At 43.4% G+C, this 19,027-nt stretch overlaps 1 protein-coding gene across 3 annotated transcripts in view; it reads left to right on the top strand.

Moving 5' to 3' along the window:
- LOC143297958 (ubiquitin-conjugating enzyme E2 J1-like) overlaps positions 1–19,027 on the top strand; it is a 127,874-nt gene that overhangs the window by 92,280 nt on the left and 16,567 nt on the right. For 2 of the 3 annotated variants that reach the window (XM_076610578.1, XM_076610577.1), the window contains one exon: positions 4,354–4,758. In XM_076610578.1, coding sequence (XP_076466693.1) covers positions 4,354–4,758 — 405 coding nt within the window. Of the gene's footprint in view, positions 1–4,353; positions 4,759–19,027 lie in introns of those variants that run through there. The other variant, XM_076610579.1, reaches the window with a different exon arrangement.

The raw sequence follows: 19,027 nt of genomic DNA, 5'->3' as shown, positions 1-19,027 counted from the left end.
TTTGAAGATTCAGGGATAATAGATAAAAATGAAATTATCGCACAAAAAGAGGTACAGAATGAAAGTAGATGTTTTTGCAGAGGAAAATGAATGAGGATTCTGAACCTGGGCTTTGTTCCAAATTATTTTGATTGCAGATAACTATTTAGGCATTTCAAAGTGAAGATATTTTTTTTGTGCGACAGTTAGGTCTATACCACCTCCAAAATGACATCCTAAAAGAAGTAAAACCCAACAAAATACAGCTGGGAATGTAATGCATGTTGTCAGTTTATACCTGTAGAAGTAAATAAAACATGTATATATTTATGATAAACTGGGGGTAGGCAGTGAGATAAGCTCTCACTGCTCTGTAAGGTGCCTCTGATGCATTCATCTCAGATAGCCTCTGACAGAAAAGTCCATCTCCAGCCTTCATGTGTAGCTTAGTCTCTAAATCCAGTGGAACTTTTACTGACAGAAGGGGCAAAATACAGGTCAATGGTGCCTTCAGACTTGTTGATTTTCTTTGCTTTTTTTTCTCAAGGCCTGATTAAGCGCGTTGGGTTACGCTGCTGGTCAGGCATCTACTTGGCAGATGTGGTGTTGCGTATATGGATTTGACTGAACGCAGTGACACCTCCTTGAGCTACTAATACTGATACTGACACTGATTCGGGCAGACCGGGCTCATCAATTTTGATTGGTAGCTCACTTAATTGAGGGAAAACACTGATTTAAAACATCCACTGCCTTGCGGCTATACCCACTCATGTGAAAGGCTTCAGTAGTCAACTCTGATGTAAAATCCTGAGGAGAAGGACTACTTTTTTTCAAACTTCCAGCTAGCTATACGTTGGTGCTTATCAGCCCTGACTCCATATGACCAGACCTTGTGGCCACCATCCTAGATAGCTGGGCCATGACAAATTAACCTGGTGTAACATCCCAAATTGTTCTTCCATTCTGTAGGTCCCCCAGGGGATGTATCAGTGTCCGGGGGACATTCTGGGACATCCCCCATGCTGTTTTTGGTCCCCCACAGACATTATTTGAAAGTCTGGGCCACCACCACCCCCCACCCCACCTGCCCCCTATCACTCGTCCACAAACACACAATTCTGTCTTTATTTTATATTTTGATACATTCCACGTATATTTTGACATAATGTGTATACGTCTCAAGGCAAGTTTTCACTGCTGACCACTACTGTGTGGCCATTGCTGACCACAGCTAACCATTTTCCAAGTGTTTAGGTTGCATTATTTTGTCACATCTGTGCATTTCAGTCACAGATTGCTGATCGCTGACTAAAAGCGTTCAAAGTGCATTTGTATGTGACAGTTATGAAGTATTAGGGTTTTTTGACAGGATTCCATTTCTGACCACTATGTACCTATGCTGACAAATGAAGACAACTCAAGTGTTCAGACTGCATTGTTCTGTCACATTTGTGCATTATTATGATGATTGGCAGGTTTCTTACCATTGACTTTATATTGCTGACTTCTATCTAACTGTTCCGATTTTATTTATTTGTGATGGTTATGTAGTACTTGGATTTCTTGGCAAAATTTGACACATTAATTAACCATAACTGGCAATTTCTGACCATTACTTACCACTGCTGACCACAAGGCACAACTGACCATTTCCAAAAAGTTTTCAGAATGTGTCATTTTATTGTTTAAACAATCTTAAGACTTTTTGACCTAGTTTTACTATTTTACTATTAACTCAACAGTACTGACCACAGCCTAAAAGTGTGCAGCTTGTGTTATATTAATATCTTTTTGCTTCATAGGTACTTTATTAAAAATGCAGTGTTGATACTTTTTCATCGGTTTTGACCAATGACTACCACTGACTACTGCTGGCCACAAATTATTCTGCATTTATCGGCTTCAAAAGTCCCATATTCTGTAGTATGTATGAATCAATTTTTACATGTATGACTGTTTCTACCCGACCATTTAGGCAGCTATTCTGTTTTTGGGGGTGTGCATGCTAAGTATGTTCTTGTTTCCATAACCCACTGAACACTGACATGGATTACAGGATCTTTAACGTGCATATTTGATCTGCATGCATATGCACACGAAGGGGGTTCAGTCACTCACAGTACTGCATATTTGTTGACCTGGGAGATTGGAAAAAATTCCACCCTTAACCCACCAGGTATGCTGAAACAAGGGATCAAACTCAGGAAACTTATGTGAGAATCCAGCGCTCTAATCATTCGGCCACCACTTCCATTGCTGACCACAACTGACCACTGTGCAAACGTATGTGTGATGAAACAAATACAGACTTGAGGAAACATATTCCTGGGGAATACATAGAAAGATGGACCTGGGGGAACATAAGCCTGGGGAAGGATGGATCTTGGGGAACATATAGGGTTCTCACACACTCTCACTTTTAGAGAAAGAAGGATTTCCTTGGCGTATACTGTGAAATAGGCCAATCACTATTAGATGTCTTGATCGATAGGGCTTCTATGACTTAAGGTATGAACATTCGACTGCAGTTGTGCAAAGTCAATGAAGATCCTGTTCCAAGATGATCCAACTGAGACTTTGACTTTTTATTTTTATTTTTATTTTTTATTTTTTTATAAACAAAGCAGATTTTTGGAGAGATGATAATTTATGTAAGTTTACATACATAGACTCACAGACAGCCAAAACACAGTGTTATTATCTAAACTCACATTGTGTGAACACACATGTGCCAAAAATGTAACAGTAACATGACTGTAGAAACTTTATTGTCTTTTTAATGATTTCTGGTGCTATTCCCAGAAGTGTATTGTCATTATGATTTGGATGTATGGAAAGAACTGATTTTTTGCTCATGTGTGTCTTTGCACACAACATGAGTCTATATAATAACCCTGCATTTCAGTTATCTGTGTATGTGTGTGTACCGTCCTTCTCTGAATCAACAATCATATATCGTACAAAATAGTCTCAAACTGTGTTCCTTTTCATGTTATTATCAATGTAATGTCACTTTGATTTGTTCTCTATTTTTGTGCTGTTAGTAAGTATGATAATATTTGTTTTCAGTCTCAAAATATTCATAGGTACTTTATTTGAAGAATGTCAGCCCCGAAGGAATTCTTTCTCTGACTCTACAACAAAGCAACAGAAAATTAGAAGTGACAGCAAATTAGTGCAGAAAACTGAATTGTGGCATCACCAACCACAATAGAGGAAGGAAAAGAAGTAGATGTGGACATTCTTGCAGAGGAAATAATCATATAGGAATGAGGCCCAGGACAGAGCCTTGTGGCACACCATAGGAGATCAGGGTTGGATCAGACTTAAAGTTATTAACAGAGACAATCTGGAAGCAGTTGGATAGGTATGAAGAAAACCAACTCAGAACTGTTGAGTGAATCCCAAAAACATGTTCAAGTCTGGAAAGGAGTATACTGTAGTCTGTTGTGTCAAATGCAGCTGACAGATCGTGCAAAGTTAGCACAGACAGTTTACCTTCATCAACAGACAGTAACAGGTCATTAACTACTTTCAACAAAGCAGTTTCAGTGCTATGGGTAGATCTGTATGCTGATTGAAAAGAAGAGAACAGGTTGTTTAATGCTAAATGGTCTGAAAGTTGGGAGAGAACAATTTTTTCAATAATTTTGGACACAAAAAAAAGTAAGGTTGATACAGGGCGAAAACTTTTGAGGTCATTGTGATGCAGAGTGGCTTTCTTTAGCAGGGGCTTAACAGGTGCAGTTTTGCATACATTGGGAAGACACCAGAAATTAAAGAATCATTTATAATTTTTGTAAGTGCAGGCAAAACAACATCCAAACACTCATACAGTAGTGGTGTGTGGGAAGGGGGTCCAGGTCACATGTTTTTGGAGCAGACTTTTTCAGCACACTAAGTACATCTGTCTCTGAAACAAGTGTGAAAGCAACAAAAGGAACACATTGAAATTCTTTTCCCAAGGGATGTGACACAACTGACTGTGAATCCAGTTCTTTCCTGAGGTTAACAATTTTTAGCAGAAAAAATCTGAGAAGACACTGGGCAGTACTGAAAATGGATAGATAGAAGGAAGCAAAGAAGATTTTGTTCTGCCACAAGGCTGGTTTGTAATGCAATATAGTTCTTTGCTTGATTTAGCTTCAGAGATCTTGGTGTTGAAAAACAGTCTTCGCTGTGTGCACAAGAAAGGTAACAAAGTTCTTGGCTTTCTGGTAGATTTGTTTGTAGACAGTTAAACCAGATACCTTCCACTGTGCTTCCGCGTGTCGCCTCTCTCTCTTTACTGTTATTTCTTTATGCTTTTTCATACCATTTTCAGCCTACAAACTTGTGTGCAGACTGTTGAGATGAAATATTCCTCTACAGGGAGAGAAACAGGCAAAAACCAGTGAAGAAAAGACTGCCACCACCACACTGACTGCCTCTGACCAGCCCATACCCATCACCAGTGATACTCCACCACCTGTGCAACCCACCTTTCCATGGGCCATGCCTCCAGTATGGGTAACTGCACCCCAGCAATATCCAGGAAGTTCTGCCCCTTTAACATTTCCCCGGTTCCCTTACCCTCCTCCCATGATGCTGCCTCCTTCAGGTATGTCCATTGCCTCTTCTCCCAACATCAACAGGCAAAGAATGCCCAGGTTCCCACCCATGCCACTTTTCCAACCTGGAGTGACAGGATTCCCAACTTTCCAGAGAGCTGGTGGAGCTGCCACACAAGGAACATTGGCACAGACGGCTGATGTTGCAGCCATTTCATTGTCACAGGTAAATGATACTTTAGTAACTCTGTTCAACAGTAATACTCAGGAACTTTCACTCATGAAATAATGCAATATTTCTCATAGCTTGCACTCAGATAAAAACCAAAATATGAAACAGACAAAAAGGTACACACAAACCAGCCGCCGTGGCGAAGTGGTTAGCATTGCGGACTGATGGCTGGGAGGACGCGGGTTTGAATCCCAGCGGAGGTGGGTTTTTTGGCCCGTGGCCGGCTCCTATCCAGAGTTGAGTGTGCTGTGGGCTTAAATGGGGAGAGAGTGTCATCCACTTCAAGAATGCGTCTTTGGATGTGTTGCTCTAATTATCTGACCAACACTGCAAGTGTCTGTATCTCTCAGGCCTGGTTAACGCCAGGATATCATTATGACAGGAAGCGTAGAATACAGCCTTGTCACGCATTCCCAAACCAAAATGGACCTCCATAGCAACATTGTCATTGTCATCGTCATCCTCCTCCTCCATCATCATCAATATAAACCAAAAACAGTCTCAAAGTCTGTGGCCTTTCATGCCCTGCTCTCATGGTGACCTCAGTTCGATACCCCTCCACTTCTGTGCTTTGGGTGAGTCCTGTCAATGTCTTCAGTGTCGGCAGATTCATGGGGGGCTGTTGTTTGAGGGATGTGGTGGTGGTCTCCACTCTGGGAGGGACGCTCACTCAGTCTGGCTCCGCGACTAAGCCATTATTGTCATTAGTAGAACACCACCGAAGTGACTCAGCAGCAGTGCAGGGTCTCCTCTGGTGTGTGGCCTCCTGGTGACCTAACATCGATGGTTCCCTGCGGACTGCCGATGCTGGAACTGTGACGGACGAACCCGGGTGTGGCCGTGTATGGGGGAATCTAAATGAGCGGCGTGGGAGTAATGCCACTGAAACGGTGCAGATGGGGCAGCAAAAAAAACCAAAAAACAAGTCTGCATCTTTCCTTTTGACATGTGTACTCAAGAACAGAAGTAAACACAGCATATTTTCAGCTTTTCACCTTAACCAGTAGAGTGCCTATAAGACTTCAGCTGACGTCCTAAAAAAAGTATTGCCATAGTGCCTATAAGACGTCCACTGACGTCCTGCATATGTTCCGGCTTTTCCTTCATTGGAGTGTGGTTAATTCACATAAGCAGAATCTGAATAGTTAGTTTGATGTGTCTGGATTATAAAAACATACATCAGCTAGAAAACCCCTTTCTACTCTATAATAATTTGCTAACTGACCATGCCATATGCACGTGAAAGAGGGGGTTGCATCATGCACAAAAAAAGGCAATGAAAACTGTGTCCAGTCAAGCAAATAGTCACAGTCAGCAGATTTACACAATTCTGAAAGCTCAGCTTGTGATTATGGACAGCTTTTGCGATGGAGAAGGATCTCTCTTGTCTGATGATTGTTTTGAAAACTAGAACAACGACAGTTATGAAACAGACAGCCCATTTGATGGTAATTCAGTCTGTCCATCCAATCAGACAGCATTTTTGAACAAGTGGCTATGACTGACAGAATACATGCGGCGAGTATTGGGAGAAGGGGGAGAGCAGTGATGTAAGACGATAGGTCGAATGCCAGCCAGAGGTCGTCAAGGGGAGTGGCTTTTGGAAAAGTGCACTCACATTTCAGTTCAGACTGTAGGAACTTGACTACCGCCAACGCTCCATGACTTTCATGAAATGTAGGGTTGAACCTGCTGGCACTGGAGGTGAAACATGTGCCTTTTTAACGCTTTTTTTTCCCGCTGAATCAACTGGATGACTTGTTTGAAGAGGTGGCAAGCCAGATGCACAGCAGACACTTTAACTGGCCCACGGGCAACTCAGAAGGAGTGAATGTCATCAAAGAACTTCACCTTCTCACTTGCAAATGTTCTTTGCCATCAAAAGCTTGCCAGCTCAGTTTCTGAGACGTTATTGACCTTTTATGTTGACTATACCCACCTTTGTCATTGTTGGGAGAGTGATTTACTTACATGTCTGCACAAGCTGTGGTTTGGTTTTATAAACTTAGAGCCTGTTTTAATTTCTTTTACAGGTATAATCTGACAATATGCATGCTATTTCTAGCTATATTTTGTTTCTTTTCTTTATGTATGTCATTATGTAGTGGTGGAAATAGACTTTTTTGTTTTACAAAAATTATTATTTTGACTTTACATGCCTGAACAGTTATCGACAATCAACCTAATTTGGAAAAAAAAAATGCCCAGAAGCAGAATCTACACTCATTTTCCTTCACAGAAACGTTTACTTTCTTTCTGTATCACCCATAACTTTTGTGCTAGAATTTTTTTGTAATTTATTACTATTGAATCTTCAAAATTCACTAATAAGGGGAGAGCACTTTTTTTTTTTTTTTTTATTTTTTTTTTTTACAAAATTCTCTTGCACTGAACTGGTTAACTCTTTCTGGACGAAGGAATGCTCACGCATTCCTATACAAAACGTATTCGGTTTCGGACGAAGGAATGGAATAGCATTCTCCGAAAGTAAAATTCCATCATGCGCTGTACACGTGATTTTGTGATTAGCCAAGCAGAGTGCGCTGTTCTGGGTCACTCCACAATCGAACAGTATGATTGGTTAGTCTGGGATGTGTGGACTGTCTCGCACACACGCTGACAAAGTCACTGACCGGTCGTCTGCTCACGTGCCAGCCTGTTAGCAAAGCGGCCTCTTCTCAGAATGTTGTGAAGCGAACAAGGCAGTGACGGCAATGTTTTAGGGTTGCTGAAGTACTTGAAATGCTACAAACTGAAGGGTCGGACATTGAAGAGGTGGATGATGACGAAGAAGAAAGCGAATTTAATGCAGAAAGCGAGCATGGGATGGTGATTTGGGGTGAAAAATTGGCAGTATTTTCTACATATGGCAAAACTGTAAAAATAAGATGAGAAATTTGATTTTTTTATATATATAATAGCTCAACACGTAATAAACCAGTTATGAAAGTTTCATTTTCTTACACAGTATTTTGTAATTTTTGTAATTTTTTTCCAAACCCTTACAAATGGGCCGTCTGTGGGGAAAAGCAAGGGAGAAAACTTGTCGTCCCGAGTGAGTTAATGGACCTGCATGATTGGTGTCATATACTGTACCATGTCAAACTGATGCAAACCAGGCCTATCGGTTTGCCCCCCTTGGCCAAACTTTCGGCAACTCAGTGATAAGACATATCACTATCACCGTATTAGTCTGCTGTCTGCTAGCCAATCAAACGCCATTTCTGGCTTGAGCTAGATACTCATTCAAAATGGGCACCATTCCTGAGATAAGTACACTATCTTGTTACTTTGTCTTTGCCAACCTTGACGGGCACAATAGCCGAGTGGCTATGACCCTCACCACATGGGTCACCTGGGCCAAAGCTGCCCTTCAAGCCACACTGTAGCCATTAACCCTTCTTTGGCAGCAGAGTGCTACCTCCAGGACCACTAGCTGCCATGGTGTTCCACAGATGGCTCAGGAGTGGCTGAATAAGCCTGCCCACATGGTCAGGGGTACTTTTATCCACACACCCCCCCCTCCCAGTATGGAGTCCTTCTCAGTCCCTTGGGCCTTCCTCCCCCCCACACCCTCCCCTCCACCCCCCTCAGGGAAGTACCTCACAGACTCTTCCAAAGGTGGGGTGATCCTTATAAACCCCTGATCACCCAGCCTTCATTGCATGGAGCCCTCTGCGCATCACAAGGTGCTTGTCCTGCAACGCTTTCCCTTTTCTACCTTGGCCACTAGTCCAGGAATTTATACCAATTATATAGGACAACCCTGGAAAGAATAAACCCTTTGCCCCATAAGAGAAAAATCCCAAGAGAACTTCTAAATCCTGTGTGAAGGGGAGTAACTCTGCACTGAGCTCATACATAACAAAAAAAATCATGTAAGACTTTATTTATTTTGTTGCAGAATACAGCCCATGATATGCAGAAAACATGTGACACAGCACGCAAAAACCCAGCTAAAGTCGCAATTTATCATTTTTTACTTTTGTATACCTTCTAAAAGTTTAAAAATCAAAGATTAAGATAGAAAAAACAGAATTGATCTGTCTGTCATCGTTTTTTTTCTATGATTTTTTCTAAGTTCGTGTGTTGGAGGAGTAGAAATGGAGAAATCGGCTCTTGAAAAAAACACATATTTGTGTGCCTGTGACTTACAAAACAAGAATTATCCTGAATGTTTATGTGGTGTCAAAAGATTCAGAACTGAATAAACTTTTAATTTCCATATGAAAAAGGCACAGGAAGATTTTATTTTCTCTCTGTGCTACCCAAAGGAAGACAAGTATTGCAAGTGGGGGAGTGATGTGATGCAATACAGATTATTCAGCCACAATAAGCTCAGGGAAAAACCCACATATTTGTCTGTCTGTAGCTTCAAAACAAGAATTTTCCTGAACATGCATGTGGTGTCAGATGATTCAGAATTAAGTGAATTTTAGATTTTGATATGTCAAAGGCACAGGAAAATTCATATTTTCTCTCTACTAAAATAAAGACAAGAATGGCAAGTGGAAGAGTGGCGTCATGCAATACAGTTTGTACAGCCATAAGAGAGCCAAGGCCACAGTGAATGTTCAAATATTTCACGCCCATAAGCTGATGCATGAATCTTTGGAACTTCGGCTTAGATCCAGATCAAACTAACGTTTATTAACTGCAGTCATGATGTGTATTGCCACATAATCAGCTGACGAGAAATCAGCCTGGAACATAGACTCAATGATTAGTCTCTATGGCCTGGAGGGAAGCCCAAATCCACTGAATGTTACAACTGAAGTGAGATCATGTCAAGTCGTTTCTATGCAGCATTACCAACAGCTCCAGTGTCTTGACAAGGATGGAGATCCTGTGTGAAAGTGGTTGAGGGAGTGAGAGTGCGTGCGTGCGTGCACGCACTCATGTACATATGTACTGTATGTGTGCGCGCGCACACACACACACAAACATGTAAACACACACATAGGGCCATGGGCAAATCTGCATGCTCCTGAACACAAGAAAATCTTGTACTGTTCGGAGTGGAAATGCACGTTTGATCCGCCAATTACAAATTGTCGAAAGAAATGGGCTTGCCCGGAGTGACAGCCGGAAATGTTTCACCAGAATTTGCTTTTGGGCATTTTTGTTACAAGTTACTAAAGCCAGAAAGTCACCACAAACATAGAGGAAGTTTGAAACTTTGATAGATCTGAATAATGATTTTAAAACAATGAAATAAATATGGATGGGGGTGTTAAAGATAGGATCGTTTCGTTTGCAGCACACAACATGGTTTTGAAAAACACTAGTATCAGATGTTGATAAAATATATGGTATGTATCAGATTCATATCGGTACTGTTAACTGCCCCCCTCCCTTCCCTTTGTCACTTTAGATTTTGTTGCTGTTCAGCAGGAATCACGCATAAATAATGGCTTTGCTTGTTGGCAGAAGCAAAAGAAAAGCATGGAACACATGAACTGTGTAAGCAAACTACTAATGCTTTCTTGATAATGATGAATAACCAGTCTAAGTCCCTGAGTACATCGCTGAGCAGTTTGTTGCCCTGTTGTTTGATTGTCTGAGCAATCTGCATGTCATCAGCATGGTCAGACAGCCTCTCCTCGCTAAAGAAAAGAAAACATTGGAAAATCCTACACCCACATCAGCAGCTCTTGAACGGCAGACACACAGAGCAGTTTATCCGAGAGAGTGCTTACATCTGGAGTTAGAACGGCAGGGATTGCAAAAAGGAGAGGGAAAGACCTTTGTGGACCATTCTACAAAATCTCATGAAACTTTATTTGAACTGATTCACTGCTCCTGCACAGCAGTGTGCAGAGAAAGGTGCAGATGCTGGAAGACCAACTTAAAGTGCTCATCATTGTGTACATATAGCAGGGATTGTCACAAAGGCTAAACATTGCCCAGTTGGAAAGAGACAAGGCAACCAGTTGAGAAGGGTTTTTCAGTTACTTCGTGATACCTGCTTGATGTTTTAGTTTTTCAGTGAAGCTGAAACTATCAAAATTGTTTATTTGGCTTTATAGAGTGCACATTATGTACTTTGCGACTCTTGTAACCACACATCCGATGACATGTATGTGGGATTCTCATCTAAAGAAACCGTCCCCCACTCCTACCCCCAAACTCTCATCATCCCTCCTTTTCCATTGTCCTTTGATGTCTCGTGAGAGTGATGACTAAATTAACACCCCAACCCCACCTTAACATTTGTTCAGAGCCATAAGTCTCTGCTACAGATCTCCTTTACAATGGCCTGGTGTCCTGGAGGTAGATGCAAGCATGCAGCAACTGGTCTGGTGCTGTGATTGGAATGGACTGGTCACTTTTGTAACTTTTGTTATGAGATTGTGCCAGCCAGTCATATCTGATCATGTAAGTGTGTTATTGGATCAGTTGTTTACAGTCAAAATCAGTTACCGGTACTGGAGCACAATCTGGAAGAACAGGGCCTTGGCTGATGGGTAAAAGCAGATTTACAAGTTTTTAAACTTCTGAGGACTGTGTTAAACATTCATTTTTTGTGCTTTTTTTTTTTTTTTAGCACCATAGCAAATATGATTTGAAACGGGCACAGTCTTACTGTATTTCCCATATTTATAAAATATCTGTTTCAGTAGTTACAATAGCATGATTATACGCAGTTACCACGACCTAATAAAATATATGTTGTTCAGTCATTTGAGATAATCTTCCAGGCCTAATTATGGATTTGCTGGTCAAGGCCATCACATCTTGCTGTGACCTAATTACAGATTTAATTAATCTCCTGACGTGCAGCTGACAGACTTTAAACAAAACAAATTCAATTAGATTCCAGGTAATCAGAGTGTTTTTGAATTTAGCTAATACAGATCTATTGCAGCACAGTATTTGTGTGAATGACCACAGGTAGTCCGATAAACAAACACACTGTTTAGAGCAGTAGTCACCATAATGTAGTCAGTGCGTGCAGTGACCTAATTTCAAGACTAAATCTAGCCATTTAAGAAAGTGCTGGTAGATCTATGTGCCGCAAAATGTTCAGATAGCATCACAGTACATGCGTGAACACATATTTCCATTCAGTTGTCTCTGGCTATAAATTATATATTTTTCTTCAAAACATTTTAAGTTAACCCTCAAAGTGCTGGATATAATAAAACATACTTACAGAAATCATGCTTAAAACAAAGGGATAGTTTGCCTCCGCTACCTGTGCTCTGATTTGGGGCATTTGTATGCTTATCAGTAAGAATAAATAGGTAAACCTATACATTTTTGGAAAGTAGAGTGAATGAAAAATCAGATAAAAGTAAGAAAAAGGCTGTACCTTGTAAGTAGTTGGAGATATTCCACAGGATATAAACAACAAATTTTGCAAACTTGTTTTCCAAAAACGTCAACCACAATGTTTATAGGTATTTTCACATCTTTTACAGAGTCAATATCTCAAAATTGGCATTAAACTGTGCAGAAAATGTTCTGGCTGCAGAATCATGAAATGAATATAACTGAAACAATGAAATTATAAGCACAGTATTATTTGTTTGAGACACACCCACCGACGCCACGCACGCGCACATCTACAATACTTTATGCAATCACAGGCAAAAACATAAATAAATGTTTTCTTTTAGCTCATGTTGCTTTCAAAAGCAGCAAGAATGCTTTAAATCAAAGTAATTTCCAGTTTTCTAGCTTGATTTGGTCAAGAAATTGCAATAGACCCATGCCTAACCCACTTTACCACCCCTCCCCACCCCCATCACCCACCCCCCAGTTTTTGTGGCTGGAGACACAAAACTGAATGAACAACAAGCAAGCCAGCATGCCCAAGTGTCAAAATAACAAAGCCGTTTTCACCAGAATCCCTGTCAGCAAATGAATCATCACTAGTGACAAGGTCACTCATTTCCTGAGCTTTGTCAACTTCAGTGTCACTCATTGTTTACAAAAAATACGAAGATCTGGACTTATAAACTTGGTCAAAGTTTGTGCAAACACAAGCAGGGAGGCAGTAACACCAGAACGAGGCAGTTTTACGAAGGCTGCCGAGCATAGCCGTACGATGTCGGACCTTATGTAAACAGAGCCACGATCGTGGCCCATCGCACTTTACCAGGAAAGCCACGATCGTGGCTCATCGCGCTCTCCAGGTTGAAGGGTTTGCCAGTCACGGTTATCTGGTTTTACTGTGACCAAATTACATGTTTAGTGCTAAATCTGTTAAGCAAAGTGTCTGAAACAAATAATATACATAATACAACAATGCACTGATTGTTTGAAAATCAAAAGTGATGCTCAAAGGAAAGACAACATTTAGATCTGCACTTAAAATGATGGGGCCAGTGCGTGAAGGGTAACCTACATTCATAGCTATTTGTAGCTAAACGAGGAAAGTGTCAAGAAGCCTATTGCCTGTATGTGTTCAGATAGAGTCACAGTTCATGTGTGCAACAGGTCATGCTTTCACTTCACAACCTAACCATTGGGATTCGTTGAGAATTACTGTGAGTCGCTTAGCAGATGATGTTTTCGAAGACGCCATATTTGTTCACTTCACGTTGCGTCGATTTTGTGAACACATAGGTCCTTCAATGAATTTTCGTGAGTCACACACATCACAGAATGAAACATCAGTTAAAACATTCCACAGAAAGCCTGAACTTTCAATAATTTTTTTTAATTTTTTTTTTTAACTTTGAGTTGGAAACTTGGCAAAATTCGAAAAATCGATGGGACCCAGCTAAAGTCGCAACTTACGGAGGGTATCCAGTAAAACCGTTAAAAACCAACTACATTCATACGCTATCTTGATTCAGAAGGTCTAGGGGAGGCGATTAATGTCTGTTCACTGCTTATTTCTATTTATAACTTTGCAGACCAGAGTTTCCCCGTCTTCGTTGCATTCAGCATGCAACTGAAAGAGGGCAAAAGAGTGCAGTATTTTTCTACATGGTTCTGACAGGCATGCACATGAAAACATTGAAAATACTACAGTTCCAGGGTGTTTTGTGCAAAGATACTTACCAACAGCAAAGATGAGACTTTGAAGATGCGATATCTATAAAAATCCCAGTCTTCGTAATTTTGACCCTAACTGCTTGTTTTTGTGTACAGCTAAGAATTGCTGGATGCGACTTTAGCCAGGTTTTCGGGTACTGCATCACATATAGTTTTACATAAAATTAGATTTGATTATGATGAATGATTTTTAAAAATTCATTGTTTTCTTGAAAAAGCCTCAAGCTGTGTATGCATTGAAGACAATGAAAATGGATGCTTACTCAGTGATCTGTTATGTGTGTATGTGCTCATTTTTTTCATCTGGTGACTTCTAGATGTCATTTTTATCGATCCACGAACACACTCGACGCAGTCCACGTTTTCTCGGCCCTGCCAGTCGGCAGTGCACGAGTCGACCTCCTCTATCTCTTTACCCATACCCACAGTTGCACCAATGGAATGTGCCACAATCCCTTTGGGGAAACAACACCATTAAAAAAAAAACACCAAAAAAAACCACAATGCTTGCTTTGGATCTGCACGCTAGACTGGGTCCCATGTGTGATGCGTCCGTGGTGGCGGCCGTGACATCGGATCACACGACCCCCCACGCAGTATGCCTCGACCGTCTTGGATCCAGTGGCGACCGAGGCACATAGGGATGCCCTCCCCATACGCAGGGAGGAAGGTGGACCACTAGGGGGACACGCTCGCCCTTGTCCGGAGTGCCCGATCCAAGGGAGGCAACCCCTGCTTCGGCACCCTTGCCAGTGACTGCCGCAGTTATTTCCCTTGCACCCACACTGTTCCTTGCCTACAGTGCGGGTGTGTGCACGGTCCCACCAAACTATGCGGTGATGACCCCATCTGCCACACCATCCATTGCTGCTGTTTCCCATCCACTAATGGCATCTCAGCAAGCTGCTCAACTAAACAATCAACAACTCACTGCTAACTTGCTGCAGCAGTTATGCACCACTCTGCTTCCCGGTGCCACACCTTGCGCCTGCACCGCCCCTCGCCCACAGAGCAGGTACATGCACGGCCCATTGAAATTCGGCAGTGCTGGATTCTTCTGCCCCATCGCCTAACTCTGCTGTTACCCAGGCTAATATCGGCACTTCCACGTCGGAGTGCCTCTTGATAACTCAATCCTGCCACTCGGCAGTGCTCAGGCCGATCTTGTCTATCCCTTTATCCATCAACACACAACAGCTGAACATCGGTCCTGTCGCAGGAGCTATTTGCGCCATTCAGCTACAGGGGAATGCACATCCCATGGCAAGCCGACGGACTTGCCACCCCCTTGTCCACGACGCCCATAACACTGGATTACAGCACCGTCATGCCACATACCCCGACCGTCTCGCATCCGATGGCGACCGATTTGGGTACGGATGCCCACGGCACTAAGGGACATTATAATTATTCCCCTTGCAGCCGTATTCACCTGTGTCGGTTATGGTGGCATCGAACCACGGACTCTCACACGCAGCATAACACTCCTCCCTCTAAAGCAAGGACATGTCGCACCAGGGGATATGTGCTCTAAAGACACCATCCTTTTCGCCAATTATCAGCGCCAAGGCAGGCAACTCCACATTTGTAACCTAGGCGGTTGACGCTGTAGTTACTTCCGCAGACACAGCACGTCACTTCTGCCCCACGTGCTGTCCACCAGCGATGTTTTTTTAGTTTCTCATAGGGTCCTGATGCCCATTCATGGACTTTACACAACTTTGCATAGCAGCTGCACCTTTCTTGCCGTTTCTCAGGCTATTAGCCACTGAACTTTTGGGTTCTTCATCCTCCTACACTTGCACACAGCCCTCTGCAGGCAACCAACCCTATTACCATTTAGTTATTTTTATATATATATATATATATATATATATATATACAATTAAAAAAAAAAAAAATTTTTATATATATATATATGTATATATATATATATATGATTTTTAAAAATTCATTGTTTTCTTGAAAAAGCCTCAAGCTGTGTATGCATTGAAGACAATGAAAATGGATGCTTACTCAGTGATCTGTTATGTGTGTATGTGCTCATTTTTTTCATCTGGTGACTTCTAGATGTCATTTTTATCGATCCACGAACACACTCGACGCAGTCCACGTTTTCTCGGCCCTGCCAGTCGGCAGTGCACGAGTCGACCTCCTCTATCTCTTTACCCATACCCACAGTTGCACCAATGGAATGTGCCACAATCCCTTTGGGGAAACAACACCATTAAAAAAAAAACACCAAAAAAAACCACAATGCTTGCTTTGGATCTGCACGCTAGACTGGGTCCCATGTGTGATGCGTCCGTGGTGGCGGCCGTGACATCGGATCACACGACCCCCCACGCAGTATGCCTCGACCGTCTTGGATCCAGTGGCGACCGAGGCACATAGGGATGCCCTCCCCATACGCAGGGAGGAAGGTGGACCACTAGGGGGACACGCTCGCCCTTGTCCGGAGTGCCCGATCCAAGGGAGGCAACCCCTGCTTCGGCACCCTTGCCAGTGACTGCCGCAGTTATTTCCCTTGCACCCACACTGTTCCTTGCCTACAGTGCGGGTGTGTGCACGGTCCCACCAAACTATGCGGTGATGACCCCATCTGCCACACCATCCATTGCTGCTGTTTCCCATCCACTAATGGCATCTCAGCAAGCTGCTCAACTAAACAATCAACAACTCACTGCTAACTTGCTGCAGCAGTTATGCACCACTCTGCTTCCCGGTGCCACACCTTGCGCCTGCACCGCCCCTCGCCCACAGAGCAGGTACATGCACGGCCCATTGAAATTCGGCAGTGCTGGATTCTTCTGCCCCATCGCCTAACTCTGCTGTTACCCAGGCTAATATCGGCACTTCCACGTCGGAGTGCCTCTTGATAACTCAATCCTGCCACTCGGCAGTGCTCAGGCCGATCTTGTCTATCCCTTTATCCATCAACACACAACAGCTGAACATCGGTCCTGTCGCAGGAGCTATTTGCGCCATTCAGCTACAGGGGAATGCACATCCCATGGCAAGCCGACGGACTTGCCACCCCCTTGTCCACGACGCCCATAACACTGGATTACAGCACCGTCATGCCACATACCCCGACCGTCTCGCATCCGATGGCGACCGATTTGGGTACGGATGCCCACGGCACTAAGGGACATTATAATTATTCCCCTTGCAGCCGTATTCACCTGTGTCGGTTATGGTGGCATCGAACCACGGACTCTCACACGCAGCATAACACTCCTCCCTCTAAAGCAAGGACATGTCGCACCAGGGGATATGTGCTCTAAAGACACCATCCTTTTCGCCAATTATCAGCGCCAAGGCAGGCAACTCCACATTTGTAACCTAGGCGGTTGACGCTGTAGTTACTTCCGCAGACACAGCACGTCACTTCTGCCCCACGTGCTGTCCACCAGCGATGTTTTTTTAGTTTCTCATAGGGTCCTGATGCCCATTCATGGACTTTACACAACTTTGCATAGCAGCTGCACCTTTCTTGCCGTTTCTCAGGCTATTAGCCACTGAACTTTTGGGTTCTTCATCCTCCTACACTTGCACACAGCCCTCTGCAGGCAACCAACCCTATTACCATTTAGTTATTTTTATATATATATATATATATATATATATATATACAATTAAAAAAAAAAAAAATTTTTATATATATATATATGTATATATATATATATATGATTTTTAAAAATTCATTGTTTTCTTGAAAAAGCCTCAAGCTGTGTATGCATTGAAGACAATGAAAATGGATGCTTACTCAGTGATCTGTTATGTGTGTATGTGCTCATTTTTTTCATCTGGTGACTTCTAGATGTCATTTTTATCGATCCACGAACACACTCGACGCAGTCCACGTTTTCTCGGCCCTGCCAGTCGGCAGTGCACGAGTCGACCTCCTCTATCTCTTTACCCATACCCACAGTTGCACCAATGGAATGTGCCACAATCCCTTTGGGGAAACAACACCATTAAAAAAAAAACACCAAAAAAAACCACAATGCTTGCTTTGGATCTGCACGCTAGACTGGGTCCCATGTGTGATGCGTCCGTGGTGGCGGCCGTGACATCGGATCACACGACCCCCCACGCAGTATGCCTCGACCGTCTTGGATCCAGTGGCGACCGAGGCACATAGGGATGCCCTCCCCATACGCAGGGAGGAAGGTGGACCACTAGGGGGACACGCTCGCCCTTGTCCGGAGTGCCCGATCCAAGGGAGGCAACCCCTGCTTCGGCACCCTTGCCAGTGACTGCCGCAGTTATTTCCCTTGCACCCACACTGTTCCTTGCCTACAGTGCGGGTGTGTGCACGGTCCCACCAAACTATGCGGTGATGACCCCATCTGCCACACCATCCATTGCTGCTGTTTCCCATCCACTAATGGCATCTCAGCAAGCTGCTCAACTAAACAATCAACAACTCACTGCTAACTTGCTGCAGCAGTTATGCACCACTCTGCTTCCCGGTGCCACACCTTGCGCCTGCACCGCCCCTCGCCCACAGAGCAGGTACATGCACGGCCCATTGAAATTCGGCAGTGCTGGATTCTTCTGCCCCATCGCCTAACTCTGCTGTTACCCAGGCTAATATCGGCACTTCCACGTCGGAGTGCCTCTTGATAACTCAATCCTGCCACTCGGCAGTGCTCAGGCCGATCTTGTCTATCCCTTTATCCATCAACACACAACAGCTGAACATCGGTCCTGTCGCAGGAGCTATTTGCGCCATTCAGCTACAGGGGAATGCACATCCCATGGCAAGCCGACGGACTTGCCACCCCCTTGTCCACGACGCCCATAACACTGGATTACAGCACCGTCATGCCACATACCCCGACCGTCTCGCATCCGATGGCGACCGATTTGGGTACGGATGCCCACGGCACTAAGGGACATTATAATTATTCCCCTTGCAGCCGTATTCACCTGTGTCGGTTATGGTGGCATCGAACCACGGACTCTCACACGCAGCATAACACTCCTCCCTCTAAAGCAAGGACATGTCGCACCAGGGGATATGTGCTCTAAAGACACCATCCTTTTCGCCAATTATCAGCGCCAAGGCAGGCAACTCCACATTTGTAACCTAGGCGGTTGACGCTGTAGTTACTTCCGCAGACACAGCACGTCACTTCTGCCCCATGTGCTGTCCACCAGCGATGTTTTTTTAGTTTCTCATAGGGTCCTGATGCCCATTCATGGACTTTACACAACTTTGCATAGCAGCTGCACCTTTCTTGCC

Source organism: Babylonia areolata, chromosome 23, assembly GCF_041734735.1.
Source record: "Babylonia areolata isolate BAREFJ2019XMU chromosome 23, ASM4173473v1, whole genome shotgun sequence".
Lineage (NCBI taxonomy): Eukaryota > Metazoa > Mollusca > Gastropoda > Neogastropoda > Buccinidae > Babylonia > Babylonia areolata.
Note: the sequence above shows the minus strand (reverse complement) of the source record. Positions and strands in the feature narration are given on the sequence as shown.